This window comes from Hemiscyllium ocellatum, chromosome 2, assembly GCF_020745735.1.
Source record: "Hemiscyllium ocellatum isolate sHemOce1 chromosome 2, sHemOce1.pat.X.cur, whole genome shotgun sequence".
Classification (NCBI taxonomy): Eukaryota; Metazoa; Chordata; class Chondrichthyes; order Orectolobiformes; family Hemiscylliidae; genus Hemiscyllium; species Hemiscyllium ocellatum.
This window is the reverse complement of record NC_083402.1, coordinates 55,948,008-55,975,925: the sequence shown is the minus strand read 5'-3', so window position 1 is coordinate 55,975,925 and position 27,918 is coordinate 55,948,008. Positions and strand designations below refer to the sequence as shown.

The 27,918-nt window shown below is 39.7% G+C and overlaps 1 protein-coding gene across 9 annotated transcripts in view; it reads left to right on the top strand.

Annotated features, from left to right (window-relative positions):
- The window catches only part of LOC132823183 (multiple C2 and transmembrane domain-containing protein 1-like), a 646,464-nt gene that overhangs the window by 309,506 nt on the left and 309,040 nt on the right, over positions 1-27,918 (top strand). For 7 of the 9 annotated variants that reach the window (XR_009645516.1, XM_060836773.1, XM_060836789.1 and 4 more), the window contains 3 exons: positions 2,709-2,747; positions 18,925-19,089; positions 25,666-25,796. Coding sequence is in view for 8 of the 9 variants with exons in the window: in XM_060836773.1 (XP_060692756.1) it covers positions 2,709-2,747; positions 18,925-19,089; positions 25,666-25,796 (335 nt within the window). In the remaining variant the exon portion in view is untranslated. The remainder of the gene's footprint in view (positions 1-2,708; positions 2,748-18,924; positions 19,090-25,665; positions 25,797-27,918) is intronic. The other 2 variants (XM_060836799.1, XM_060836780.1) reach the window with 1 other exon arrangement.

Here is a 27,918-nt window from a genome sequence, read left to right as displayed (position 1 = left end):
ATTGCTGAATTTCTTCAGTTCCTCTCCCTCATTAGACCATGTATTCCCCAACATTTTTGGGACTTTACTTGTGTCCTATTTTATTAAGACAGACCAAATTATGTATTTAAACTGGTTTGCCTTCTTTTTGTTCCCCATTATCATTTCTCATGTTTCTGATTGTAAGGGACTGACCTTTTTAGTCACTAAACTTTGTTTTTCTTTTTACACAACTAGGGAGCTTTTAAAATCAGTTTATAATGTCCTTGTAAGCTTACTCTCATACTCTTTTTTCCCCTCTCAATCAATTCCTTTGGCACCCTTTGCCAAAATGTAAACTGCTCCATGTCCTCTGGTCAGCTGCGCGTTTTAGCAAATTTTTTGCCCCTTGCATAGATTTAATTCTGTCTAATTTCCCTTGTTGGTCATTTCAGGGTCACCTTTCCCATTCTATTTTATTATTTGTACATATAATTGCAACACCAAAAGAGGAAATATTGCATGAATGAGTCGCATAATCAAACTCTGTAACATACCAAGATTGTAAATTTTTATCCTTCCCCCATTTCTACATTCAGGCAGAATGGATCACCCGCCTATCGTCAATACAATTAAAGCTCGGTGGCTGCTATAATTGGCAGGGTATCTACTTCACCAAATTACCATGATGTGTTGAACTGAAAATTTATCTTACATTTCCTGATTTCCAAAGATTCTGTTCAATTGTGAAAAATACATTTATTGTATATCTAAGAATAGATTCCTGCATTCTGAAAAATGAGTACTAACAATAATTTGCACATTAGTAGAATACAGTCTCCATTGCTTTATTTGTAAACAAGTCTACTTAACAACATTATTTAACAAGTACTCAAAGAGTATGCAGCAAACTTCCTTTTGAACAAACCAAGCCATTATGTAAGTCCTTTTATATTACGGCGTGGAAATATGTAGTGGTCCTGGCGAGATATTACATACTCATAAATTGATTTATTCTGCAGCTTTGTTTTGTTATTAAAGTATGGCATAATGCACAATCTAATCTAGTAACTTCTATTATTAAATACATATAAAAGTATACTATGAGAATTGGGCAGTTAGGTCACAGACTAGATCCTGCTGTATAATGGAAGTGGATCAACTGCCTGACCCAGGAATGCACCTTTGAGAAAGAGGTAGTCCACTAGGGGTCAAGTCTGACCTTACTGCTGACAGCTGCCTACAACTGCAGAAAACCCCTCTGGCCGTTAATTATCAGTAACCAGTCTCACCCCTTAATCTTGGGCCTCTGGTAGGTGATATTCAGGCAGCATACATGATTTCCTCAGTGGCTCTGCCATTCAAAGGAGTTGGCAGGTTTAGATTGACCAAGAGCTGTCAGTCAGCAGGATAACCACCGAAGCATCCTTGATCCTGTTGCTGCCTGTTATGTGCCTGAGTGATCATTAATAATGACTGGCATTGCCAGAGGGTGAATATGGTACCTTGCCTGCTCTATGGGCAAGAGATGAGGCTCCAGGTGTGTCTATAAGATCCAATTTGATTCCAATTGTATACTCAGGTGATGAGGTGAAAGGAAATGCATTCTCATGGGGAAGAGGTCTCATTAACTGGTTGACAAATGTTTGGGCTAGACTTAATTGTATGTAATGGGAAACACAGTGGGCAGACCCACTCAATCTCCCTGTGGCAACAAAACCTCCTTTCATTAAGGCTCAGGTTGGAAGGAGCTAACTCTTGATTTCTGTCATTGGAATGACAATCAGAACGATTAATGATCAATATATTAATGCATTTCTTGTGAAACATTTCAATCTATTCTATACTCAATATGCAAAGTACCTGTTTAAAGATTCCATACAATTCAGGACACCATTGAGTTTGAAGCGATGAGTTTTACAACACAGAATGTCTTTCGATGCTTGAGCAATAGTGAGTAATGGTGCACATTAAGCTCCAGCAAAGCACAGCCATATAATATTGCTTACATCTTATTGCTGAAACCACTCTGTTCAAGAGGGGCTTTTGCATATTCTTGGGCACACGCAGTGTAACGTACTAATGTTTAGGAATTTGAGGTTAAAGAGTTGTGAAAAATCTTGCTTTGTAGATCTCTAAGCAATTTGTTAAACAATTTTGATAACATTCTAAGACTCGATGACTCTATGACCATGCAACGTTAAACAAATATAATTAGTGAGACTATCAAATGAAGGAAGTGCCACTCAGTTCAATAGTTTCAATCCAGAGTAAATCATGTGCAGATGTGGGCTTCATGACAAGAGCATCAACACTAAATATGCAATGTAAAGGCATTATTAATTTCCAAGTTTTCTTGCAATTGCACTAGTACTATTTTTCAAAGGTCTTTTAATCATCAATTCAGTAAGCAATTTTGCCTCTGCAAACTGATTATTAGGAATAGAATGTTAATATGACAATAATAGAACTTTACAAAAGCATGAAATAAAATATATGCTGTAAGTTCCATGAAAAATAAGTATGAATTCAGGTTAGGCCTCTTGCTTAGTCACCATGACCTTCATTCATTTTTACTCGGTTATTAAACATTCCATCTACATAAAGCACAATATGTTATGTTAAATCCCTCACCCTACCTTGCCCTAATTTTCTCTATTGGCAGCATTACTTCCCATATCATTAATTATATATAAATAATGATTAACATTGCTCATCAGTGGTATTTAAATATTTTATCCTTTCCACAGAATATGATTTTGAGAAGGAATTGGACACCATCATGCAAGGTAATAGATAGTCTGATAATTGTTTGCTCTTAGCATGGGATGATAGGGAGAAATCATAACTGCCTTGTAACTTGCAAGTTTCTGTTTTAAAATTGTGATATATTCACAATGACTATTTTTCCATTCTCACTAAGTGGACAACCATCATCAAATTGCTTAAATCATAACTGCCTTGTAACTTGCAAGTTTCTGTTTTAAAATTGCGATATATTCACAATGACTATTTTTCCATTCTCACTAAGTGGACAACCATCATCAAATTGCTTTTATAGAATTTGGATTTTTAGGATATTCTGCATATAAGGAAAGTCTCTGAAACTTATTTTGTCACAGGATAATAATAGTAATTCCTAGATCATGTGGAAACATGATGTAAGTTATTGTCGTCACAAACTAATCTTAGAAAGAAACTAGACAACAGATATTGTTCTGATTGTTAACATCTAATAGTTCTACATTGCCAACAGTGCGTTTTTTTTATAACAGCGATATATATATATATATATATATATTTCAAATTCTAGCCATGGGAATTATTGTTACGGATTTAAGGGAAATATACAAGTCTACTACAATTTAGACGGTGTATGAGATTTAATCTTAAGGTTTATTTATGAGTTCCCAAGGTTACAAATGATTCAAATGAGCAAGAATTTAACATGTGTAACTGGTATACCAATTGCTTAGCTCCACTATACCCTTAGGCTATCCTTTCAGGAGGAAGGCTGCAGGAAGAGGCTGTTAATGTTCGCATTTAATGTCCGTTTTTGCAAGCCAGCTGTAATTTTCCAATAGGTATCTAGGTTCCTGCATGTGGCTGGGTTTGGCAGCAGTAAACCAACAGCCAGGAGATGCTTATCCAGTTCCAAAGCTGAGGGCCAGAATTCCAGGTGGGATCTCCCTCTCCATTTATCCCGTGGAGAGGCTCCCACACAACCATCATCACCGCCACCCTTACCCTCGGCTATAAAAGGCTCTTTTAATTTAAAATTTAAATATTGGAATGAGGGCTCTGCAAAATGGTCCTGCTCTCTCCCTTACTTCCCTCTGTGATCAGCTTCTGCTTCTTCATTGGTGAAAGACCTCCAATTAGCCATCTGGATTTGACTCTCTAGATTAGATTAGTTGACCATTAGTATGGAAACAGGCCTCTTGGCCCAACAATTCCACACCGACCCTCCGAAGAGCAACCCACCCAGACCTTTTCCCCTACATTTACCCCTGACTAATGTACCTAACACAATGGGCAATTTAGCCTGGTCAATTCACCTAACTTGACATCTTTGGATTGTGGGAGGAAACCGGAGCACCTGGGGGAAACCCACGCAGACACGGGGAGAATGTACAAACTACACACAGACAGACGCCCGAGGTGCGAATTGAACTGTGGGTCCCTGGCACTGTGAGGCAGCAGTGCTAACCACTGAGCCACCGCGCTGTCCTCCAAAATTGAATTCACATTATCATGGTGGGATTTGAATCCAGGCTCCTGGTACTTTGAATTGGGGGCTTGGATCACTAGCCCAGTAACATCACTTTTACACCATCGCCTCCTAAACCACCCTTGGATAGCGAGCTCACTCTGCCTTTAATTAGCCATTTGGGGTAAAGCACAGGTCAGTGACTATTTCCCACCTAGTCTAACACTCATCGAAACAGTGTCCTGAAGCCAAGAAAGATGTTCTAGCCTTGGAGAACTGCACTATTCTTCATTGTATATTGTCAGAATATTCTCTACCTTTAAAAATCAGTTTTATTCTACATAAGTTTAAAAGTGCAGAAGATGCTGGTTATGATACAGAATGTGCTATCTTTCACAAACAATCTGTCTTTCTCAGATTAGTTTTTATCCATCGAGAGTGACGACAGTTACGTATTAAAGTACCTATTCAAATTATTGCTTGAAATCTAAACTGGCCACTTTGTGCCAGTTTTTATCCATTTGAACTTGGAAATTTAGTGGTGCTTTTGCAGTAAGGATATACATATATATATTTACTCCTTGGTCCTGACTGTATGACTGGATTAAAGCAGAATTGTTGAACAAATATTTATAACAAACAAACGTGTATCTAATTCAGCTTTGTAAATTTAGGTTACTTCAAAAAATGTGCAGTTTATTGTCTCTGGTCACTGTCATTGTCAGCACTCTTCCATCTGTGTAAATTAATGGACATGCAGCAAATCAAATGCATTGGAGATTGGGCAGTTACAATCTGAGAGAGATTTTGTCACAAGAACCACTTATGAAGTAGTTATCAGGTGTCACTGTAAATGGTTATTTTTGATTTTGGTATAGTCACTGATCATGATGGTAAATGCAGACCCAGAGTGGTGTCGGCATTTTCCACTATTGTCAACTCTCCTACCTCTTCTCTTAAATGTAATAATCAATATTTTGGGCCTTCATAGAAACATAGAAACATAAAAGATAGGTACAGAAGGAGACCATTTGACCCTTTGAGCCTGCTCCACCATTCATCACAATCATGGCTGATTGTCCAACTCAATAGCCTAATCCTAATTTCTCCCCATAACCTTTGATCCCATTCACCCCAAGTACTATGTCTAGCCGCCCTTGATTACATTCAATGTCAGCATCCTTGAAATAGAGCTCTATGGTTCAACTGGTCTTTTGACTCTGGTTACCTTACAAATAAAGAAAATCTTTAGACATGCAACTATTTTCTGTCCCGCAAACATGCCCAAGTCAGCGAAATTACCTTTGCTTGATGAATGTTAACTTACTTCGGAGATTTGCCTTTGAGTCAACTGTATTCTCAACATTTTCCTTCTATGAGATGCCCAGAATGCTGTGCAAACAACAAAAGGTGAAAGTTGTTGACCTCCGTTTCTTGATAGCTGTAAATCATCCATTCTTCAAGGTGCTCAGAGCACAGTCCTTATAAGCCTATATCCTGACCCTAACAGTCAGCTTGATATTGTTAAAGAGTTCATCAAAGGCCACTTTCCGTAAGAGTGTACTGAGTTCTGTATCAAATAACATATTGATAAATTTGTGAATATACAATAAATGCTGGAACAGCCAAAGTCATTATCACATGAATTAATTATAAAACACATGAACCTAAGGTGGTAATATTTGCTAATCACTTCCAATGAGGTGTTATTTAAAGTGGTCAGGTTGGAAATTTGACACCTTGTTCAAAGACTATGGTTACCTTGATCAGGGAGGAAATTAAGAATCACACAACACCAGGTTAGAGCCCAACAGGTTTATTTGGAAGCACTAGCTTTAAAGTGCTGCTTCTTCATCAGGTGATCGTGAAGCAGGACCATACGACTCAGAATTTATAGCAAAAGATTACAGTGTCATCCAGCTAAAGTTATATATTAAACAAACTTAGATTAAGTCTTTCATCTTTTAGAATGGGTTTGCTCATTTTGGCTCTTTAATATGTAAATCCAAGAATATCTTTTCAGGTGCATTCTCAAGATAACTCCAGGTTTTCTAACAAAAGGTGCCATCTCAGCTCAGACAATGCATTAACGGTGTGAGGTTAAAGTCTGTCTCTGCCCAATCTTGAGTCGGATTTATTTCTAAAGTGAGATTTATAGACGATTACATGGATTGACTATAGGTTATGCATTTTTAGACCAAAATAGAATGTGTCTGCAAATATAATACTTTAGATACAAATTCACCTATAAACTTATATGTGTGCGCGTGCAGGAGAGACAGAGTGAGTGTGTGTGTGTGTGAGAGAGAGACAGATAAAGAGAGAGAGAGGGAGGGAGAAAGAAAGTGTATCGTGCAGTGGGGTCACCTGTAGTGTGACATGAACCCAAGGTCCCGGTTGAGGCCATCTCTATGGGTACCGAACTTGGCTATCAGCCTCTGGCCACTTTGTGCTGTTGCCTGTCCCAAAGTCCACTTTGGAGGATGGTCACCTGAATGTCCGAGGCCAAATGTCCTGAACTGCTGAAGTGTTCCCCGACTGGGAGGGAACACCCCTGCCTGGTGATTGTTGTGTGGTTCCCACTCATCCATTGTTGTAACATCTTCTTGGTCTCGCCAATGTACCATGCCTCATAGCATCCTTGCCTGCAACGTGCAGTTTAGACATCATTGACTAAGTCACATGAGTACCTGCCGTGTACGTGGTGGGTGGTGTGCCCACATGTATTGGTTGTATCCGTGTTCTAGGAAGATATTCTGGAATTTACATTTTAAAGAACTAAAACGAGCAAACCGTTCTAAAAGAGGAAAGAGTTCATCTACGTTTGTTCAATATGTAATTTCAGCTGCATGACACTGTAATCTTTAGCTATACATTCTGTGTTTTATGGTCCTGCTTCACAACCACCTGATGAAGAAGCAGCACTTCAAAGCTAGTGCTTCCAAATAAACCTGTTGGACTCTAACCTGGTGTTGTGTGATTTTTTAACTTTGTCCACCTCAGTCCAACAACAGCACCTCCAAATCTTAATCAGGGAGAGTAAGTTATAGGTATGAGAGAGATAAGACTTTGAGCTGAATTTCTGTGTAAGCAACTAGCATGGTATCATCAGCATAGAAGAGTTCTCTGGTCATGACATGCTATATGTTTGCCTTTGATTTCAGTCAGTATGGATTGTAGAGTTTGCCTTCATCCAATGGCCCTTTGAATTCTTCCTTTCCAGGAAGTAATCCAGTCCCTTCTCCAATACTTCAGTTGAACTTGCCTCTGCCTCACTCTCAGGTAGTCCATTCCAAATCCTAACCCCTCACTGAATGAAGAGGTTTTTTTCTAAATTGGCAAATTGCTTCATCTGCCAATTACCTTAGACTTGTGCTCACTGGTTCCCTATTCTTGGAAACAAGTTCTCCTTATCTACTCTGTACAGAGCATGCAGCATTTTGAAAACTTGTTCAAGCAAAACAGTCCGAATGGAATGAACCTTTTTTTGGGTAAGTGTCATTTGCACCACGTGCTTTAAAGGTTTTTTGATGCCTGGTCTTTTGCCATATCCTACCACTCTCACTCATTTACTATCTACATCACTCCAGAAGGGCTCCTGTCATTCAATTCTAGCCCCATCTTACCACATGCTAAAAGAACTTGTCACTCACTGGATAATCACAGAAAATCTGGCATCCCTGATGCCCATGTCCATTTTAAAAGGCTATGTGCACCAGGAAGGTGCCCCTCACTTGCAACATTAAGGCACAGCGGCCAGGAAGCTACATTGTTTGTGACACCCCACAGCTGGTATGGCTGACACTCCCTCGCGTATACAACCCCATTCTCTCCCCCTTGTTGCTGGTTTACTACCAGCCTGCACAGTTTATGTGTGCTTAACTACATCACATCTAAACACCTTCTCTAGTCACCAGTACACTGTCCCCAGTGACCACTGGAAACCTGCAGCTTGTTATTGTCCAGGAGGGGAACATCACATGCTAGCAAGCGATCGAATAATTCCAAGCACAATCTTGTATTAGTAGCCAGCAAAAATGAACGTGCACAAAACAATTTCACAGTTTGTGCTCTCGATGTAAGCCAATTGCTGTTATGATGACCAATGATCCATAATGGTGTGCTGCAAGCAGCTCTCATCTGTTGGAACCAGATGTCAATTAAGTCATTTCTGGCCTCTAGCACCCAATACCACTGTTTGATTTGCAGGGAGATATACCTCCATTCAGTGTCCACATCCTTCTCCACCTTCTTGGAAGTCTACTCATTCCACTGGCTCCTCAGCACCTATCATATTGCCTCATTGCCTGCTCCAACTGTGCAGTGCACAGCATGCTGAGATGGTGCAGCACACTATCTGGACTATACTGGAGTGGTCACCCCCCCCCCCCCCCCCCCAAAACTGGTTCAAGCAGTGGAACCACATCTTCAGTAGTCCCATTCTCAAGAACAATTAGAGATAGTTAGTTAATGCTGGAGTGACACCCATGTCCCACCAGTGAATGAAAGTATTGCCTGCTTACCCAGGTCCCTAACTGCAGAATGTGCGCCAACTTGATGAAGGTGCTGAATGCGGTGAGTAACCAACGCATTCTGTTGAAAAGAGAGGGTCGAATATGTTGTGGCCTGCTTCCCATCCTGGACCCCAGCATTCCTTCAATTTTTCATTGAATTCATTGGAGGCTAGCATCATACTCACATGACATTATAATGAAGTGACATTCTCCTCCTCCCATAACATCCATGAAAGTTTCACAAATGATGAGACACTTTTGACCAACACTTGCCTCTTTTTAGGACATTTCCAGTTATATCTGCATCATTGAAATGCCAATGTGACATTTGCAAGCACCAGTGGCTAGTGCAAGTCAATTGGCTGGCACTCTCATCCATTGCATATGGATGGAGAAAGGATTGGAAATTAAATGTGGCTAGGGTTTGAAAATCCAAACTTCATGTATTTACCCCTTCAATATCCTAGCATCCAGCAAACTTGGAGATTGTTCCTTCATCCATCAGACTGACGTTAACTCCATCCATCCTGGATGAACTCGCTGTCACTTCCAGTTTTAGTCAGCATCGAGAGAAGGGCAAGTGATGGAGGGGAACGCAGCTTGTGGTGCACACTCTCAGCGCCAGCCTTCAGTTGGTTGCCATATACCTCTCCAGAGTCTCCTTGATTCCTATTACCTCACGCTACACTGTCAGCTGTTATAGACTATGCACTCCATCTGGAGTCCTACCAACTTGAGCAGTGCTTTGGACTGTCCTTCCTATCTCTTGACCTCCAACATTAGACCTTAATGATGCCCACCTTGGTGCTCTGTGTTGCCCTGATGTCCCATGCCAGCCCATGTGCGCCCCACCATAGCAGTCACTGCCAATAACGACTATTCTAGTAACCTACCAAGTGCTCTGATGATGTTCCACCTATCCCCTTACTCTCCTGAGCTTCCACTGTGCCCCTGTCAGTCATTATACTTGACCCCCTCTCTAGAAATGCCTGTGTTTCCTCCGACACCCCACCCCAGCTTTGACAGCCCATTTGTTTTGGGAATGATCACTTTCCCCTTCTCCCTAAAGGTCCTCCCTCTCCCTCACACTCTCTTCAATGTGTGAACCTTCAGACACCCCGACCTCTGACCAATTTTGAACAACCCTGACCTAGACATGATGGACCAGATCCGGACAGGTGTCTTTGCAGCACCCTGACTGACGAAAAGCAATTCTCTTCACTGCTTGTGATGCCCCTACAAGACTGACTACTGGCTATTCTGCACATATGGTCAGACAGATCCCTTGAGTGTGACTGGTGCAAGCACACAATGACCAAATTTTGGTACTGAATGCTCACTCTGCTCATGACTGATGGTGCCGATGGCATGGTGAAGCGTCCACCAATTTTTTTCCAATCTTTTTATGTATCTGAAGTTCCTCATTGCTGGGACTTCATGATTCCTTTTTGCACCCCCACTAATTATTTTGCATTTCTAAGTAAGAAAAATAACTAAACTACCAAGACCAGAACGAGAAAAAATATACCACTCTAGACAAAGTCTGTGTTTAGCCTACCTTGCCTTTGTACTTTGTGCTCCTATTAAGAAAGTGTAGGATGTTCTATACTTTATCAAGTGCTTTCTCAACCTGTCCTGCCACTTTCTATGCTTTATACACGTAACACCAATGTTTGGTTGTTTCTGCCGCACTTAGAACTGTTCCCTTTTGTTTTAACTTGCCTTTCTACATTCTTCTACAACAATGAATCAAATAACACTTTTCTGCATAAAATTTCATCTGTCATTTATCCACCAATTTGTCTATTTTCTTCCAAAGTTCCACTCCTTCATTTTCATAGATCGCCATATTAGGCCCCTGACACCAAGATGTATTTCATTAATATATAATCAATAAAGCATGACTTCAGTGGTGCTGTGGTAATGTCTCTACCCGTGGACTAGGATAATCAGGTTCAAGTACCATCTGCTCCAGAGGTATGTAATAACATTGATGAACAGATGATTTTAAAAAGACAGCAAGACTTCAGACAATGACCCACTGGGGTTTCTAACAAATCTTCCAGTCAAAAACAAACATTAGTCAACCTTCTTTATTCATATCATTGAAGCCATCATTGTTTGTCTGCTCAAATATCAAATTAAAATGGTAAATTAGTTTCCAGTGACTTAAATATACCCTGACTTACATATTTAAAGAGGATCCCATGCTCTTAGGCTGGTTCCCTTGCCTCTTGCAATTAAAAATTTCAATTGACCAGTTTAGGACAGAAAGAATAGACGCTAACCTATTTTCACTAGGAAGAGTAAATTAACATCAACAACTGATTCTCAATAAAATGTAGGGTGTCAGCTTTGCTAAATTTATTTACTAGAATGATTCAAAATTGGAGAAGCACCTTCTTTCTACATTGCTCAGTATTTTTCCAGATGATGTAACTGAGCTGAGGTGGAATCACAGACAAGGGTAGAATGGTCAGATATTGCGACCTCTTCTCCACATCCTGGGGGAAGAGGATGTGCCCACATCTACCCAAATCATCCAGCAGAACCTCCAGCAGCTTGTCTACAAAGTGAGGTGCTAACTTTGCCTTCTCTCCTTTGACCACTGCAAATGTCAGGAACTTGCAGGACAGCTCTGGATTAACAGTCCTTGTCAGGTGTACAGTAGCTTTTTGAAGATAGTGCCAGTGCCAAGAACACCACAAATTCTGGTTTATCCATAACTTATTGATGACAAGTTATTCTCAGGGTTATTAGACAAAATTGGTAAGATATGGTCAGAAAATTTACTACCATTTCTACCACCAAATTTCATTTCTGACAATAGGCATCTGTACACAATGCGTAAAATGTTGTATGAAACCTAATGGAACCTTTCCCAAATCAAGTGAATGCTGTTTTATTTTCAACCAATGTATCAACCATCTCACTATCCATTGCTTTTAAGATCATGAATGAAAATCATCTTTACACAAAGTGTCCATAACATTATTACTGTCTGCTAACTTCACTCAGGAATTTTCACTAAGCTGGTATGAATCTTGACCCCATTTTTGCTTTCCAATTTTCAGGAGTGCTGTTCCAGGGTTCAGGCTGGTTCAGTGCATAAGTCCTCATCATGTACTCTTGACCTAACTGGCTCCATTGTAGGGATTATATTTCATAGTCCTCTTGAATTTTCATGAAGTCACGTCTGTTTTTGAAAGAGTCAAGGGTCCCAGCTCCTCAGAGGTGCAGTGAATCATAGTCTGTATAAGGGAATGTTTTAAAATGTAACTTCAAAAGCCTTGCACAGCAGACTATTCCCACAAACAGCTGCCATGACCTCTAATGTCCATACCAGTTCATGCATCCCACCTAAACCAATGGCCACTATTTCCCCATACCAGGATATGATATTTCTTTGGCTATTCATCCACGATAGACTGTAACAAGTAAATAAAAGTATAGCTGGTGTATATCTTCTGTTGACCCTCCCCTAACTGACACCCTTTGATCCACCATAACTCAAACTTGGAGTACCCCATCTATTAAATCCTTCAACTAACAACCATGTTGAAATGACCCATACTTTACAAGTATGCTTTACAAGTTCATTTGTTAAGTCAAATCATAAATATAGATCCATGAAGATTGCATTCAGTAGTAGTAACATTGATCAGAGTTAAATGTCTACTCTCTAAGTTGAATTATGTTCAATTCTGAGTATTGGATTTTGTACATTATATTTAAACATGCCTATTTGAATATTGACATTTCTTTCAAGAATAAAGATTTTGGGCCAAAGGTTCAACAGAGCCTGATAACAAGCTCAGGGATTGTGATACACAATTAGGCCAAACCATCATGTATGTGATACAAACAGCATCACTTCATGTTGACCACTCATTTCTATGGTAGTGACATATAGCCCAGCAGAGTTCATGCAAGGTTAGCAGCATTAATGCTGGCCTGCATTTCTGGTGCATTCTGGCTGCAGTAGCTCATTCAACTAAACAGGAAACCCACTGGAAACAACAGGAAACCTAAGTAATAGCACAGCAGGCTAGAGTGAAGTTTCTTATGTTCTCCATCATGATAGAAGTCTTGGTACAAGTGATCATAAGAAGGAGAGAAGTGATCTAAACGTTTTCACAATTTCCAAGACCAGACCCTGATTACCATACTTTTTACCTATTTCTATCATAACCCAGTAACTCTGTAAAAGTATGTAAAAGTGAAAAATCAACTAAACTGTAAGATGAATAGAGGTACATTTGAATAAAGCTGGTTAAGATTATGGAATCTCTCATGTAGTAGAATGCATGTTTAAAAAGAGCTTTATCTAGATTAGCAAGGTCCAGGATGGCAGGTTGAATATTTCCACATCAAATCTGTCAAAACCCCTCAGGGGATCTTGTACGTTTCAATCAAATCACCACATACTCTACCAAATTCCAATAGATACACACCTAGCCTATCCTGCCATTACTCCAGAAAATAACCCACTCATTCTGGTAGTAATCTAGTAAGAGAATGAAGTGCTGGACAAGCACAGCAAGTCAGGCAGCATCCAAGGAGCACAAGAATCGATGTTTCAGGCATAAGCCCTTCATCAGGATGCTCCTTAGATGCCGTCTGACCTGCTGTGCTTTCCCAGCACTACACTTTCTACTCTGATCTCCAGCATCTGCAGTCTTCACTTTCTCCTAGTAATCTAGTAAAGTTTCTAAGAACTTTCTCCAATGCTTTTACACCCTGTTTAATTCAGGACACTAATACTGTGCACAATACTACAGATATGGATTCACTAATGACTTGTATAACTGAGTATAACCTCCCTCCTTTTATGTTTAATTCCTCTTCTATCTGCTTTTCTAATGTTATACCAATGCATTAACATTTTGTGATCCATGCGTCAGACCACCCAGACATCCCAGAGCCTTTTAGAGCTCTCCAATTCCCTCACCATTAGATAACATGCTGTTTTGAAACAAAAAATTTCCACCAAAATGGACAAGTTCACATTTTCTCACAATTTGTTCCATTTGGCAGATCTTTGCCCACTGACCTAATCATTCTATATTCTTTTGTTGCCTTCTTTTGTCGCATTCACAAATTATTTCCTCCCTGTCTTTATATTGTCAGATAATTTAGCAATGCTACCTTCAGTCCTTTCAGCCAAATCATTTATATAAATTGGAAAATGTTGAAGCCTTTGCATTGATTCCTGTGGCACAGTGATTGTTGAATCTCAAGTCAAATGAGTCAAAAAACTGTGGTGCTGGAAAAGCACAGCTGGTCAGGCAGCATCAGAGGGGCAGGAGAGTTGACTTTTGCACCTGCTCCCTGGATATTGCCTGAACAGCTGTGCTTTTCCAGCACCACAGTTTTTGACTCTTATCCCCAGCATCTGCAGTCCTCACTTTCTCTGTACCTAGAAAATGACTGATTTATGCCTACAATCTATTTCTTGTTAGCCAGTTAATTTGTCATCCCTCCATCATAATCTTTAATTTTCTGAGAAAACCAATAACCTTTGATATGACATCCTATCAAATGTTTTTTTTTGAAAATCGAAGTGCAATGTATTCAAAGTTCCCCTTTATGTGCATGGCATGTCACTCCTTCAGAGATTATCAATAAATTAGTTATAGGTTATTTTCTTTTCACAAACTATGTTTCCTCTACCAGATAATCTTGAATTTATCTAAGTGCTCTGTTATGATGTCTTTAATAATAGTTTCTAATATTTTTCTATGACAGATGTTAATTTAACTAGAATATGTTTTCCTGCTTCCTATCTCCATCCATCTTTTAATGAAGTTTCATTGGCTACTTTGTAACCTAATAGAACTTTAACCAAATCAAGTGAATGCTAATTTTTTTTAAACCAATGCATCAAATATCTCACTATCCATTTCTTTTATGAATGTGAATGAAAACTAATAGGACCCAGGGACTTGTCAACCTGCAATTCCAGCAATTTGCTAAGAACCTCTTCTCCAGTGAATGTAATTTTCTTGAGTTCCTCCCTCCTGTCCAAATCTCGATTGACAGCTATTTCCGGGATGTTACTTATATCCACCACAGTGATAACTCAAAACAAAGTAGCGATTCATTCATCTGCCACCTCTTTATTTTCATAATGTATTCCCTAGATCCATTTTCTATAGGATCCTAACAATCCTAAAATAAACTGTTATTTTAAATAGTTGTTGAAATTCTTACTAAGCTGCCTTTACTTCTTTAGTTATTTTTCTCTTGTATTCTAAGTTTTCCTTCCTTATTAATATCTTCATCATTCTTAGTTTTTTTTATGTTGTTTTTGAACTTCTGACCAACCACCCTTATTGCAAACTTATTTACTTTTATCTTATAAGTTTAATACTATCTTTCATGTTTAAGCTATATATGGATCTTTCCTCTAAAATGTTTCTTTCTTATTCAAATGTATCTATTCTGCATTTTGAAATATCCGTTTAAATGTCCACCTCTGCGTCTCTATTGAGCTGGTCTTTAATTGATTTTGGCAGTTAATTTTTCTAACTCTGCTTTCAGGTCCTCAAAAATTGTCCTTATTTAAATTTAGACTCTTCTCTGTCTCAAGCTGGATTAAAATTCAGTCATATTATGATCAGTGTTACCTATCCTGTGATGAAGAAGCAGCGCTCCAAAAGCTAGTGTTTCCAAATAAACCTGTTGGACTATAACCTGATGTTGTGTAATTTTTAATCTACGGTTGGCTTCACTATGAGGCCATAACACCAAACATAGTTTGCTCAATGGTTGGTGTCAGAACATGCTGTTCAAAGAAACTATCCTGGTAAAGTTTATGAATTTCTCATGCAGGGTCCTTTGCCCATCTGATTTTTAAATTAATCTGCAGATTAAAATCTCCCATGATAACCACTGCTTGTTTCTGACAAGCTCCCATTATTTTTGATACTACATCCTACTGTGTGGTTATTGTTAGGTGGTCTGTACACCACTCCCACAAGTGACTTCTTGCTTTTATTTTCATCATCTCTATTCAAATTGTTTCTATTTCTTGGTTTCCTGAACTAGAGAATTATTTTGAATTGTTTTCTTTCACCAATGGAACTACACTCCCACTTTTTCCTAGCTTTCTGTCTTTTCTTAATGTCACATACCTGACAATATTCTGGTCCCAGTCTACATCATCCAGTAGCCAGGTCTTTGATATGGTTATTGGATCACTTTATCTTAATTTGCACTATTACATCTTCTGTTTTGTATTGAATGCAATGCGCATTCAGATACAGAAACTTAAGTTTGCACCTTTATTATTTTTGTAACTTTTAGTCTTATCTGTTGATTTTCTGTTAGGTAGGTACTTTACATTCAGGCACAGCAAGCTTTTAGAAAGGCTAGTGGCACGTTAACCTTGTCTCAAGTGGATTTTAGTACAGGAGTGGTGGAGTCTTGCTTCCATTGTATAGGAGCTTAACTAAACCACATCTAGAGTACTGTGTGCAGTATTAGTCTCCATATCCAATAAATGAGATTACTGCCATAGAAGGAGTTCCACAGAAAGTTCCACAGACTGCCATAGAATGTTCCACCAGACTTGTTCCAAGGATGACAGGACTTTCCTATGAACAGAGCTTGAGAAACTGGCTCTGTATTTTCTGGAGTATCAAAGAACGAGAGATAATCTAATTGAAACCGACATAAAGGGAACAGACAGGGTAGACATTTCACCTGGCTGGGGAATCTAAAAACAATAGGTATCAAGGGGTGCCACTTTGGCCTGATGCAGAGAAACTATTTTATTTAGAGACCAGTGAATGTTTGGAATTCTCCATGACAGAGGGCTGTGGGATCTCAGTCTTTGAGTGTGTTTAATGCAGGGTTTGATAGATTTCTGATACCTATGATCCGGGCTTGTGGGAGGCCGTGGATGAAAGGCATTGAAGTGTTCAATCAGCCACAATCAAATTGAATAGCAGGCTAGGCTTGAGTGGCTGAATCGCCTACTCCTCTTCTTATGTTCCTAATTCAAAATGGCATTGAATTGCAGGGGAACTTGAAAGTGTTCATGCATCAGTTGCTCTTGACATTATGGGTGGAAGAGATTGTCAGTTTAGAAAGTGTTGTCAGAGGAGCCTTGGTGAGTTGCTGCAACGCATCTTGCAGATGGTAATGAATGCTGGGCCTCACTGCTGTGGTGAAAAAAAATAATGTTGAAGGTAGTGGATGGGGCATTGGTCAAATGGGCTGCTTTGTCATGGATGATGTTGAGCTTCTCGAATTTTGGTGAAACTGCACACAGTGGAGAATATCACACTGCTGACTTTTACCTTGTAGATGTTGGAGATGAATTGGGGAGATGGCAGGTTAATTGTTAGGCATAGAATTCCTTACCTCATAATTCTTTACGATGGAGGGAAAGTAAATGAAGACGCATCTGAAGATGGGCCCAAGACACTACCCTGAGGAATTCCTGCAATTATGTCCTGGAGTTGTGATGACTAACCCCCAATAACTACAGCCATCATTCTTTGTATGATTCCAACCCCTGGGGAGCTTGCTCCCTGATTTCCATTCACTTATGATTTCTTCGGGCTCCTTAAAACCATACTTGGTTAAGTGCTGCCTTGATGTCAAAGAAGGCACACTGACCTCACCTTTGGAGTTTAGCTCTAAGATTGTAAGGAGGTGAAGAGCTGAGTGGTTCTGGCAGTACCCAAACTAAGCATCAGTGAGCATGTTACTCCCTTGCAAGTGCTGGTTTATAACCCTGTTGACACCTACTTCCTCACTTGCTGATGATCAAATTTTCAACATTGTCGAATAGATTCTAGTGTCGTGAATGAGGTCTGCTTCTTAATTCTGTGTCTAGATTCTAATACTGACCATGGAGAACATCTTTCTTTGTCTTAATTGTGTTAGATGGTACCTATATGCATGACAACACTAGATCTTCCTTCTCCCATGACAAATTCCTTTTCCGCTCTGAGCAAATATCTCAAACCCTGGCACCTGGCGGGCAACACAGCCTTCTGGACTCATGCTCTCTGCAGCAGACAACAATGCCAATGTCCACTCCTGTCTATTACTATTATATTCTCACAAGGATCACTTGTCCTTTATCTCCGTGGCTTTGTATTAGAATTAGTGTCAGTCAAATTTACACTGTTTGTGTATACATTTAGGATCACCTTCCTCTTATGGAATAGACTATAATTATAACATTATAGGAAGACAATTTATTTATGTTGTGCTGCTGCACAGCCACTCCTTGACTACGGCCACCTGTGTAATGTATTTGGCATTCTTTATTATGATCAGTGGAGAAAATTCAATTCTGCAATGTTGTCATCTCCGAAGGAATTGCATAGTTTCCATACTGCTGATAGAAAGGGAATTTCTTCCCCATTTTCTTTTGTAAGAATACTAAGTTCCATTTGCACATATAAAGTACATCAGTGTTAATAAGGTCATCAGATTTACTAAATTACGATAATAGTTTGCGAATGTGCTCAAGATCTTTATTAGCAAAACACGCTGCTGGACCTCAATGATTGTCACCCTTTGTAACCCATCCTTTTAGCCTTGTGGAAAGATTTATAAAAGTCATTGGAACATATTCCATTCTATAAGTACTAAAAGCTATTGTCCTAAATCACATTTTTTTCCTCTGCAGTTAAAATGAATTTTGACAAATTGCTTATTTGCCTAAACAATTAAGCAGTTGTTCATCCTACTTATTTGTTCCATTTATTCTCTTCAAACCACAACAACCAAAATGTTCATTGTTCTCACAGGCAGCATAGCAAGAATCACACTTAACAGAGTCTGTTGAGAATTAAGATATGCTTCATGTTTCTGTGACTTGCTAACTTTTATTATAGTAAGAAATTATATGCCATATACTCAAAATAAATTTAAATTGAAAAGAATTTTGATGCAAGACTAATTTCTTTTTAACAGAGATAATTGAATTTCAGAACATTGCTGTCCAGAAATGAGAGTATAGCATTGATTTTAAGAATCCTGTTTGTTGATCTATTTACTGCATTACATTGATGGGGCATTATATGAACTGATCAGTTTTAAAGGTCAAATAAGTTATAAGTGACAATACAGAAGATATAGTGAACCCTGATGCTTGTATATTTTATATGTGCACTTACTACTATCCACCAAAGCATTGGCAAACAATAATGTAATGTCAGTATTCAGTGCCTATATGCATTTGGTTTCATGACTTCTCTATGCTGCATGTTCCCTCAGGTACAGAACATCCGTCTTCTGGAAGCACACAAAAGGGACGAGCTCTGGAGAGGGGTTGTCAGTGTCACTTTAGTTGAGGGCCGAGACTTAAAACCTATGGATCCAAATGGGTTGAGTGATCCATATGTAAAATTCAAAATGGGCTGTCAGAAGTACAAGAGTAAGGTAATTGAACAATTATATAAAATATTTTAAAAGAAGCACTTACCTAAAATGCATAATTGTAATATAAAAAGCTTTATGAATATTATCTTCTCCGCTCTGTCTTGTGAATTAACTGTATATTTCAGTCGTATATGTAAGAAAATGTGTTCTTCAATTTTTGTGGTACTCCTGCACCACAACTGATATTTATATAGAACTTTTCACATCATAACAATTTCAAAGATATTTCATGGATCATTATAAGACAAAATATGACAAAAGCAGATAAATAGACATAAGGCTAAGTTACCAGTTACCAAACGTTTCTGATCTTAACAAATAGGATCAAGAGTATACATTTGATCCATCAAGCCCACTCGGTCATTGAATAAGACCATGGCTGATCTAATTGTGGCTTTAACTCCACTTTCTGGTCTGCCCTTCATAGCCATAGGCTCCCTTGTCAATTAAAAATCTCTCTAACTTAGCATTGATGTATTATTCGCCTGAAAGTATCTAATGGGTTCTTAAAGGTTTGATCAAAATTGATACAAGAAGACACGTGTATTTCAATACATAACAAATGAAATGGCTTAATCTGCTTATTCTATATACAAATTAATGAGTGAATCTATTAGTTTAAATAACTTTATATATATGTAAACAAATGAGTCTCACAGCTTTTCGGCTTGTCAGGGACTGACAATGGTGGCACCTGGAGCTGTATCTCAGATTCTATGTCCTGATCTCATGAACCATAGCCAATGGTGACAAGCCAACGAGTGGGACAAAGTCTTTGATTTTAATGCTATTATGAATTTAATGTTATGTGCTGTATCACCACGTCATGTTACTTTCAGTACTTTTCCAGCTATTCAGTTGCATCAAGGCAAGAAATAATTCCAGGTATCTCTGTGATACCTGCACAATATTCTGTTTCCAAGGCTCCAGCTAAGGTCACTGCAGTTACCTTCCACTCAAAACAGGCTGCTAGACCTGCTTTCCATATTATTCTCCATCTTTTTCAATTGCTCATCATCATATGCAATTAACCATTAATGATTAGCTCTCATGCTTAAAGATTAATTCCTCTTGCCAAACTGCACAACCTAATTTTTTTAGCTTGATCACAAAAGTAGGTTTCAGAAAGAAATCGAGCTGCAAGGAGGATCCCATCAATGAAGTCACAGTCACAATTAAAAACTGAGATGCTCTAAAGGCTGGAGTTGAAGAAGCACAGATACCTTTGACAATTGCAGGGCTGGAGGAGATTTTCCTTGCCTTCATGAAATGAGGGCATTGCTGGCTGGGCCAATATTTAATGCCCATCCCTAATTGCCTGGGGAACAGTTAAGAGTCAACCACATTGCTTTGGATCTGTAGTCATATGTAAGTAAGACCAGGCACTAACAGCAGATTTATTTTCCGAAAAGGCATTAGTAAACCAGATTGATATCTACAATTATCAAAAGTGGTTTTATAGTTACCATTAAGCTGTTTTTTTAAAATACCAGAGTTTTAATTCCACTGTCTGACATAGTCATAGTCATAGAGATGTACAGCATGGAAACAGACCCTTCGATCCAACTTATCCATGCCGACCAGATATCCCAACCCAATCTAGTCCCGCCTGCCAGCACCCGGCCCATATCCCTCCAAACCCCTCCTGTTCATAAACCCTTGCTTCCACAACTTTAAATCAGGATTCTGGATTACAGTCCTGGGGTCAGTACCACCTCCACATACATTAAGGAATTAGACAGGAGTGAAAGATTTGAACATAAAGATGAGAAATTGAAAAGCAAGACATTGTTTGATTGGATGGCAGTGTAGATCAGCAAACACAGAAGGGATAGATGAATAGGGCATGGTATAATAAATAGATACTGTAAAATATACTAACTCAAAACTAAGAGGTGGTACGGTGGCTCAGTGGTTAGCACTGCTGCCTCACAGCGCCAGGGACCTGGGTTCAATTCTCACCTCAGGCAACTGTCTGTAGAGTTTGCACATTTTCCCCATGTCTGCATGGGTTTCCTCCGGGTACTCCAGTTTCCTCCCATAGTCCAAAGATATGCAGATGAGGTGAATTGGCCATGCTAAATTGCCCGTAGTGTTAGGTGCAGGGGCAAATGTACACGAATGTTTCTGGGCGGGTTGCTCTTCAGAGGGTTGTTGTGGACTTGTTGGGCTGAAGGGCCTGTTTCCACACTGTAGCTCATCTAATCAAAATATCTAATGGATATATCTGTGTCTGGAACAATTAGCAAATATGAAGCCAACATAAAAATTATGTTTTGAATGGTAGTGAATGTTTACCTTTCCCAAAAATATGACAGACACCTTTCTCTTTATCCCTAACCTGCCAGAAAAAATATTTAATAAAGATGAATTCTGAACTGTGCAACTCTGCAAAATATTGTATCTTCTTAATCAACCTGTTCAGAGATTTTGTTTTATTTAACCTATTTTTCTAATCAATCAGATTCAGGAAAGTTATTCCACACCTCTAGGACAGGTGGGACCTCAACACAAGCTTCCTGGTTCATCTTCTTAAACATATTCCCAATTAGTAAAATTATTTCAACTGCAAACATCTGGCTCCACCAATTATAAATATTTCCTAATGTCTATCAGAAAAGGAGCCATTTGAGGACATGACAAATAGCCACAGGCTGTCAAGCCATGTACTTGTTCAGTCAGAGAAGAGTTTCACAGATTTTAAGTTCAAGCAATGAAACATAAGCGACCTCCTATTATTTCCAGTATTATTGATAGTTAATGTGAAAGCAATACATTATTAATGGCTTTTGCTCATTAATCAAATGCTCACCACACAAGCAGAATGATTTGGATTCAAGCCCTACCCCAGAGAATTCAACACTTAATGTAGAGTGATAGATTCAATGCTGTACTTCTGAAATTTCTGTTTTTTTGGAAGTGCTGTCTTCCGGATGCAACATTAAGCCAATATATCATCTGTTCTCTCAAGTAAATGCATGGTAATATTTGAAAACAAAAGGAGGTATCTCTTAGTAGTGTAAATTGGCGCTACCTGCCACTAGTTTATGACCCAAAGTAAATTTGAAAAATAAGCCAGTATTCTGGTAATTTAACACATTGTTGTTTGTTACTTGCTGTCTGTGAATTGATATTTCCTGAAATGTGACTACGCAATAAAAGTTGCTCACCGTTAATCACTTCAGGACCTTCTGTGGCTATCAGAAAAATCTATATAAATGCAGATAATACAGGTGTTTTGTTAGGTGAATGCAGCTTTCATTTTTATGCCAATAAAATGCTCAAATTCCTCAGGGTAGTAACCTCTTCCCAACCATCTTTAGCTGCTTCATCAATGAACTTCTTCCATCATAAGGTCAAAAGTATGGACGTTTGCCAATTATTGCATCTGTCCAGCACTGTTTGTGACTCCTCAGATGCTGAAGCAGTCCATGTTACAATGCGGCAAGATCTGGACAATATCCAGGCTTGGACATGACAAGTGACAAGTAACATTCATGCCAAGCAAAAGCCAGGCAATGACCATCATTAGTAAAAGACAATCTAACTACCATCCCTTGACATTCAGTGGTGTTACCATCACCGTATTCCCCACTATCAACATGTCTGGGATTGTCATTGAACAGTACCTCAATTGGACTCACCAGATAAGCACAGTGGCTACCAAAGTGCTAAGAGGTGAGGAATACAATGAAGAATAACTCACTTCCTGACTCTCCAAAGTTGTCTAACATCAATAAGTCGCAAGTCACGAATATGACTTTCCTGGATGGGTCCAGCTCCAACAGCCATCTAGAAACCTGACACAATCCAGGACAAAGCAGCCCATCTGATTGGCATCACATCAACAAACGTCCACTCCTTCTACCACCAATGCTCAGTAACAGCAGCGTGTACTTTCTGCAGGATATACTGCAGAAATTCAGCAAAGATCCTCAGATACCTTTCAAGTACATGATTTAGAAAGACAAGGGCAGCAAGTATATGGCAGTACCACCACCTGCACGTTCCCCTCCAAACAACTCACCATCCTGACTTGGAAATATTTTGCAGTTCTTTCATTGTCACTGGGTCTAAATCCTGGAATCCCTTCCCAATGACATTTGTGAGTCACCCTCCAGAATATGAACTTCTGTGGTTCTAGAAAGCAGCTCATCACCACCCTCTCAAGGGTAACTAGGGATGGACAATAATTAGTGGCCAGCCAGAGATGCCCACAACCCGTGAATACATTTAAAAACTATATGTATTTGTTCACCATCATTGGCCGTGATTGTTGCAAACAAAGTTGGCTAAAATAGCACATATATATGAGGAATTTTAAGTTTAATTATATCCAGCATATATTGAGTTAGTGCATTCTTTTGCATTAACATAAAATCATTGTACTAAGAGCCAGTCAGATTCAGGTAGCAAGCTACATTCTAGGTGGCACAGTGGCTCAGTGGTTAGCACTAGTGCCTCACAGTGCCAAGGATCTGGGTTTGATTCCAGCCTCAGGTGACTATTTGTATGGAGTTTGCACATTCTCCATGTGGTTTCCTCTGGTGTTTTGGTTTCCTCTCACAATCCAAAGATTTCCATTATTGGTCAGAGTATTGAGTACAAGCATTGGGAGGTCATGTTGCAGCTGTACAGGACATTGGTTAGGCCACTGTTGGAAATAGTGCATGCAATTCTGGTCTCCTTCCTATCGGAAAGATGTTGTGAAACTTGAAAGGGTTCAGAAAAGATTTACAAGGATGTTGCCAGGATAGGGAGAGGATGAATAGGCTGGGACTGTTTTCCCTGAATCGTCGGAGGCTGAGGGTTGACTTTATAGAGGTTTACAAAATTATGAGGGGCGTGGATTGGATAAATAGACAAAGTCTTTTCCCTGGGCTTGGGGAGTCCAGAACTAGAGGGCATAGTGTTAGGGTGAGAGGGGAAAGATATAAAAGAGACCTAAGGGGAACTTTTTCACGCAGAGGGTGGTACGTGTATGGAATGAGCTGCCAGAGGATGTGGTGGAGGCTGGTACAATTGCAACATTTAAGAGGCATTTGGATGGGTATATGAATAGGAAGGGTTTGGAGGGATATGGGCCAGGTGCTGGCAGTGGGACTAGATTGGGTTGGGATAATTGGTTGGCATGGACAGGTTAGACCGAAGGGTCTGTTTCCATGCTGTGCATCTCTATGATTCTATGTGCAGGTTAGGTAAATTGGCTATGCTGAAATTGCCCACGGTGTTCTAGGATGCGTAGGTTGCATTAGTCAGGGGTAAATGTAGAGGGGTGGGTTGCTCTTTGGAAGATCGACGTGGACTTGTTGGGCCGATTGGCCTGTTTCCACACTGTAGGGATTCTGTGATCAAATTAATGACATTGTGAGTTTCCACTAATTGGTTGTATTTGGTAATCTTCAAATATCCTCTTAGATTGAAAAGAAATTGATAAGTATGCTTCAAAAACCTTTGAATATTCTTTTTATAGTTTACTAACAGATTGACTGCTGTATATCAGTGCAACTAACAATTGATATTATATGCAGTTCATTTTTTAAGATTAGGTTATGCACAGTTCTTGACAGACTGATTAAAAATGCTTAATTGTAAAAAGATTGATTTACATTTTATTAAAAAGACTGACCAGGTTATGCCTCTTAACTATATCAAAGAATATTATCAGGATATATTTTATATCCCTGTAATTATGTTCTAAAATGCTGTCAATGATGCTGGTTCACAGCAGAGACTATGTTCTGCAAAGTACAAATGATTGCGAGCGGAAACTTCAGTGCAACAAAACAATCCAAAGTTTGTGAGAAGATTTGTAGCTCGGGTGCTCGTTGTCGTGGTTCTGTTTGCCGAGCTGGGAGTTTTTGTTGCAAACGTTTCATTCCCTTTCTAGGTGACATCTTCAGTGCTTGGGAACCTCCTGTGAAGCGCTTCTGTGCTGATTCCTCCGGCATTTATACTGGTTTGAATCTGCCGCTTCCGGTTGTCAGTTGCTGTCCGCTGCAGTGGCCGGTATATAGGGTCTAGGTCAATGTGTCTGTTGATAGAATTTGTGGATGAGTGCCATGCCTCTAAGAATTCCCTGGCTGTTCTCTGTTTGGCCTGCCCTATAATAGTGGTGTTGTCCCAATCGAATTTGTGTTGTTTGTCATCTGAGTGTATGGCTACTAGGGATAGCTGGTCGTGTCGTTTCGTGGCTAGTTGGTGTTCATGGATGCGGGTTGTTAGCTGTCTTCCTGTTTGTCCTATGTAGTGTTTTGTGCAGTCCTTGCATGGGATTTTGTACACTACTTTGGTTTTGCTCATGCTGGGTATCGGGTTCTTTGTCCTGGTGAGTTGTTGTCTGAGAGTGGCTGTTGGTTTGTGTGCTGTTATGAGTGTTATCCAATGTGCTGTTATCCAATCCCTAAAAGTAGTGCAATTTTGAGTGCAACTTGTGCACAGGCCACCAGTTCAGGCCAGAATAGCAAATTCTTGGCTAATATGTTAAGTATCATTTCTTGTTGAAAGTGTACAATTAAGTCACTGATGCTCATTTTGAATTGTATCCCAGAGTGTGATTTGTGTTGATTCTTTCAGGCTATTTTAAAAACGCTGAATCCCAAGTGGAGGGAGCAATTTGACTTTCTTCTTGCTGAAGAAAAAGGTGGCACCATAGACATCACTGTGTGGGACAAGGACTCTTTGAAAAAGGATGACTTCATTGGCAGGTCTGTAATAATATTTTGGTTCTCTTATAACACCTGATCTTAGTTTTCTGAAGTTAATATATATATTTCTTTCAACTCATTAAATTCATCTACAATTTATTTCCTAACCTTGATAACTCTGTAGAACATTTTGTCGAGCACATTTAAATCTTTTAATTGATTTCATTTTTGACTACATAATTGATATAACTGTATGTTTGTAAGGACAAACATTCTTAATGGCTTCAATGTTCAAATAGTTGCACCTCTCTTATTGATCAATTCATGGGAATGCTAATTAATAAGAACTTTGTGTTTTGATTGACCCATACCTTTGATGAATTGGTTATTCAAATAATTTCTTGCACCTGTTCTTCACCTTGAATCCTACACATAACACTGCTGGAAACTTTTGAGTACAGGTATTGCCTCATGTCTTCCTCCTCTGGAATACCCTACAATAGATGATATCTGTAAACTACTCCTATCTTTTGTAGGGTAGACATTAATAAATTCCTGGAACTAATATTAATAAGGTCTCAACATCATTGGCAAACATTCACTAGCATGTGTGATTGTCCACCTAAGAAATTCCATGTTAGTGGTCATAGGTTTTGTGGGACATGTGTGATGGATGGGCCTGACCCTAGAGCAGCATGTCAGACCACACATTTAACAGGTTTTTCCAGGAGCTGGTAGTGGTCCTTGACCTTAAGATCATTGTAATTCCTATCCGTGGTTCCTTTTCCATACTTGCTCCTGCCATCAGGTTTTCTCAAAGAAGTGTGTCTCTTCATTCAGGTGTTTCCTCCATGTTGCGTTCTTCTGAACAAGGCTCTCCCACATAGCGACGTAGATGTTGCATTTCTTGAGGGAAGTCTTTGAAATGCCTCCTTAGTCCTCCTCTCATTTGAGTGCCTTCCTTGAGTTGGGTTAAGATGATTTGCTTTGGTTGTCGAAACTTGGGCATCCTAAGCATGTGCAGCACATCGACCTTTGGAGCCATTTTCCCAATCCTGACATTTGTTATTCTCCTACATATTGTGGTCTTATGTTGAGCAAAGCTTGACTTTTTGCAACAGCACAGCACGCACCACCTCCACATGCAGGCCCCACCTTGCACACTCCCCCGAGGGAGTATTCATCCCAGTACTCTGATTGACTTTGAAGAGCAACCCCGAGACATGACTGAATCAGAGCTGACTTGTGTGTTTGCAGTTCCCAGGTGACAATATGCAATTCCAGTACTTTTAATGGCACTACAAGACCGCCCATTGCCTACTCCAAGGTCCCGTGAACTTGAGTAGACCAAACAGGTGACTGCAGCCAAGCCCATAGATTGTGTGCGGTCTATATCAGTAACTGGTAATACTGGGTCTTCCTGATTGACTGTGAACACCCACCCTCTGTCCCTTCCTGAAGAAGGGCTCATGCCCGAAACGTCGACTCTCCTGCTCTTTGGATGCTGCCTGACCTGCTGCGCTTTCCCAGCAACACATTTTCAGCACCCTCCCTCCCATCCAGACAGAGGACTAGCCTCACCAGTTTTTGATGTGGTATGTTGTAGCATGACATGTTGTGGCATGGCAAGGCAGGAATGTTGCAAACATGCAGGTTAGCACTAAGTGAGTGAACACAAAGACAGAAAGCGGGCAGCCTTGACATGCAGCCTGCTCTAATGTGTGACTGGCTGCCTGTGCCTGCTTGTCAAGTGTCCCTTCTGCAGCCATTCAATGCCAGTTGCTGGTGTGGCCTGCAACACAAGTCTGTGCTTCGTGAGCATCCTGCAAGTGTATTGGAGTGATGTCATGATGGTTGTGAGTGGTGCCACTCCCTTTGGACAATGGATGCCCGTAGATGCTGCCAGTGGTATGTTCCCTTAGCACGCTTTTGGTCCTTAGCAGTATGGAGGTCCTTCAGAGCAAATGGCAAGCTGAATCTACCAGATACCTGCTCTGATTTCCATGTCAAAATTTCTCAACATCTAGCTTGTTTGGTGCATTTGGTAAAATAGAAAGCAGAATACTAATGAGCTGAGTTATGGTATTAACAAAGTATTTAACAATCAATAATCCTCCTTAATTGGCAACTTGCTACTGCTGACTGAGAAACTCCTCGCTGCTTGGCAAAAGCATACAAGATG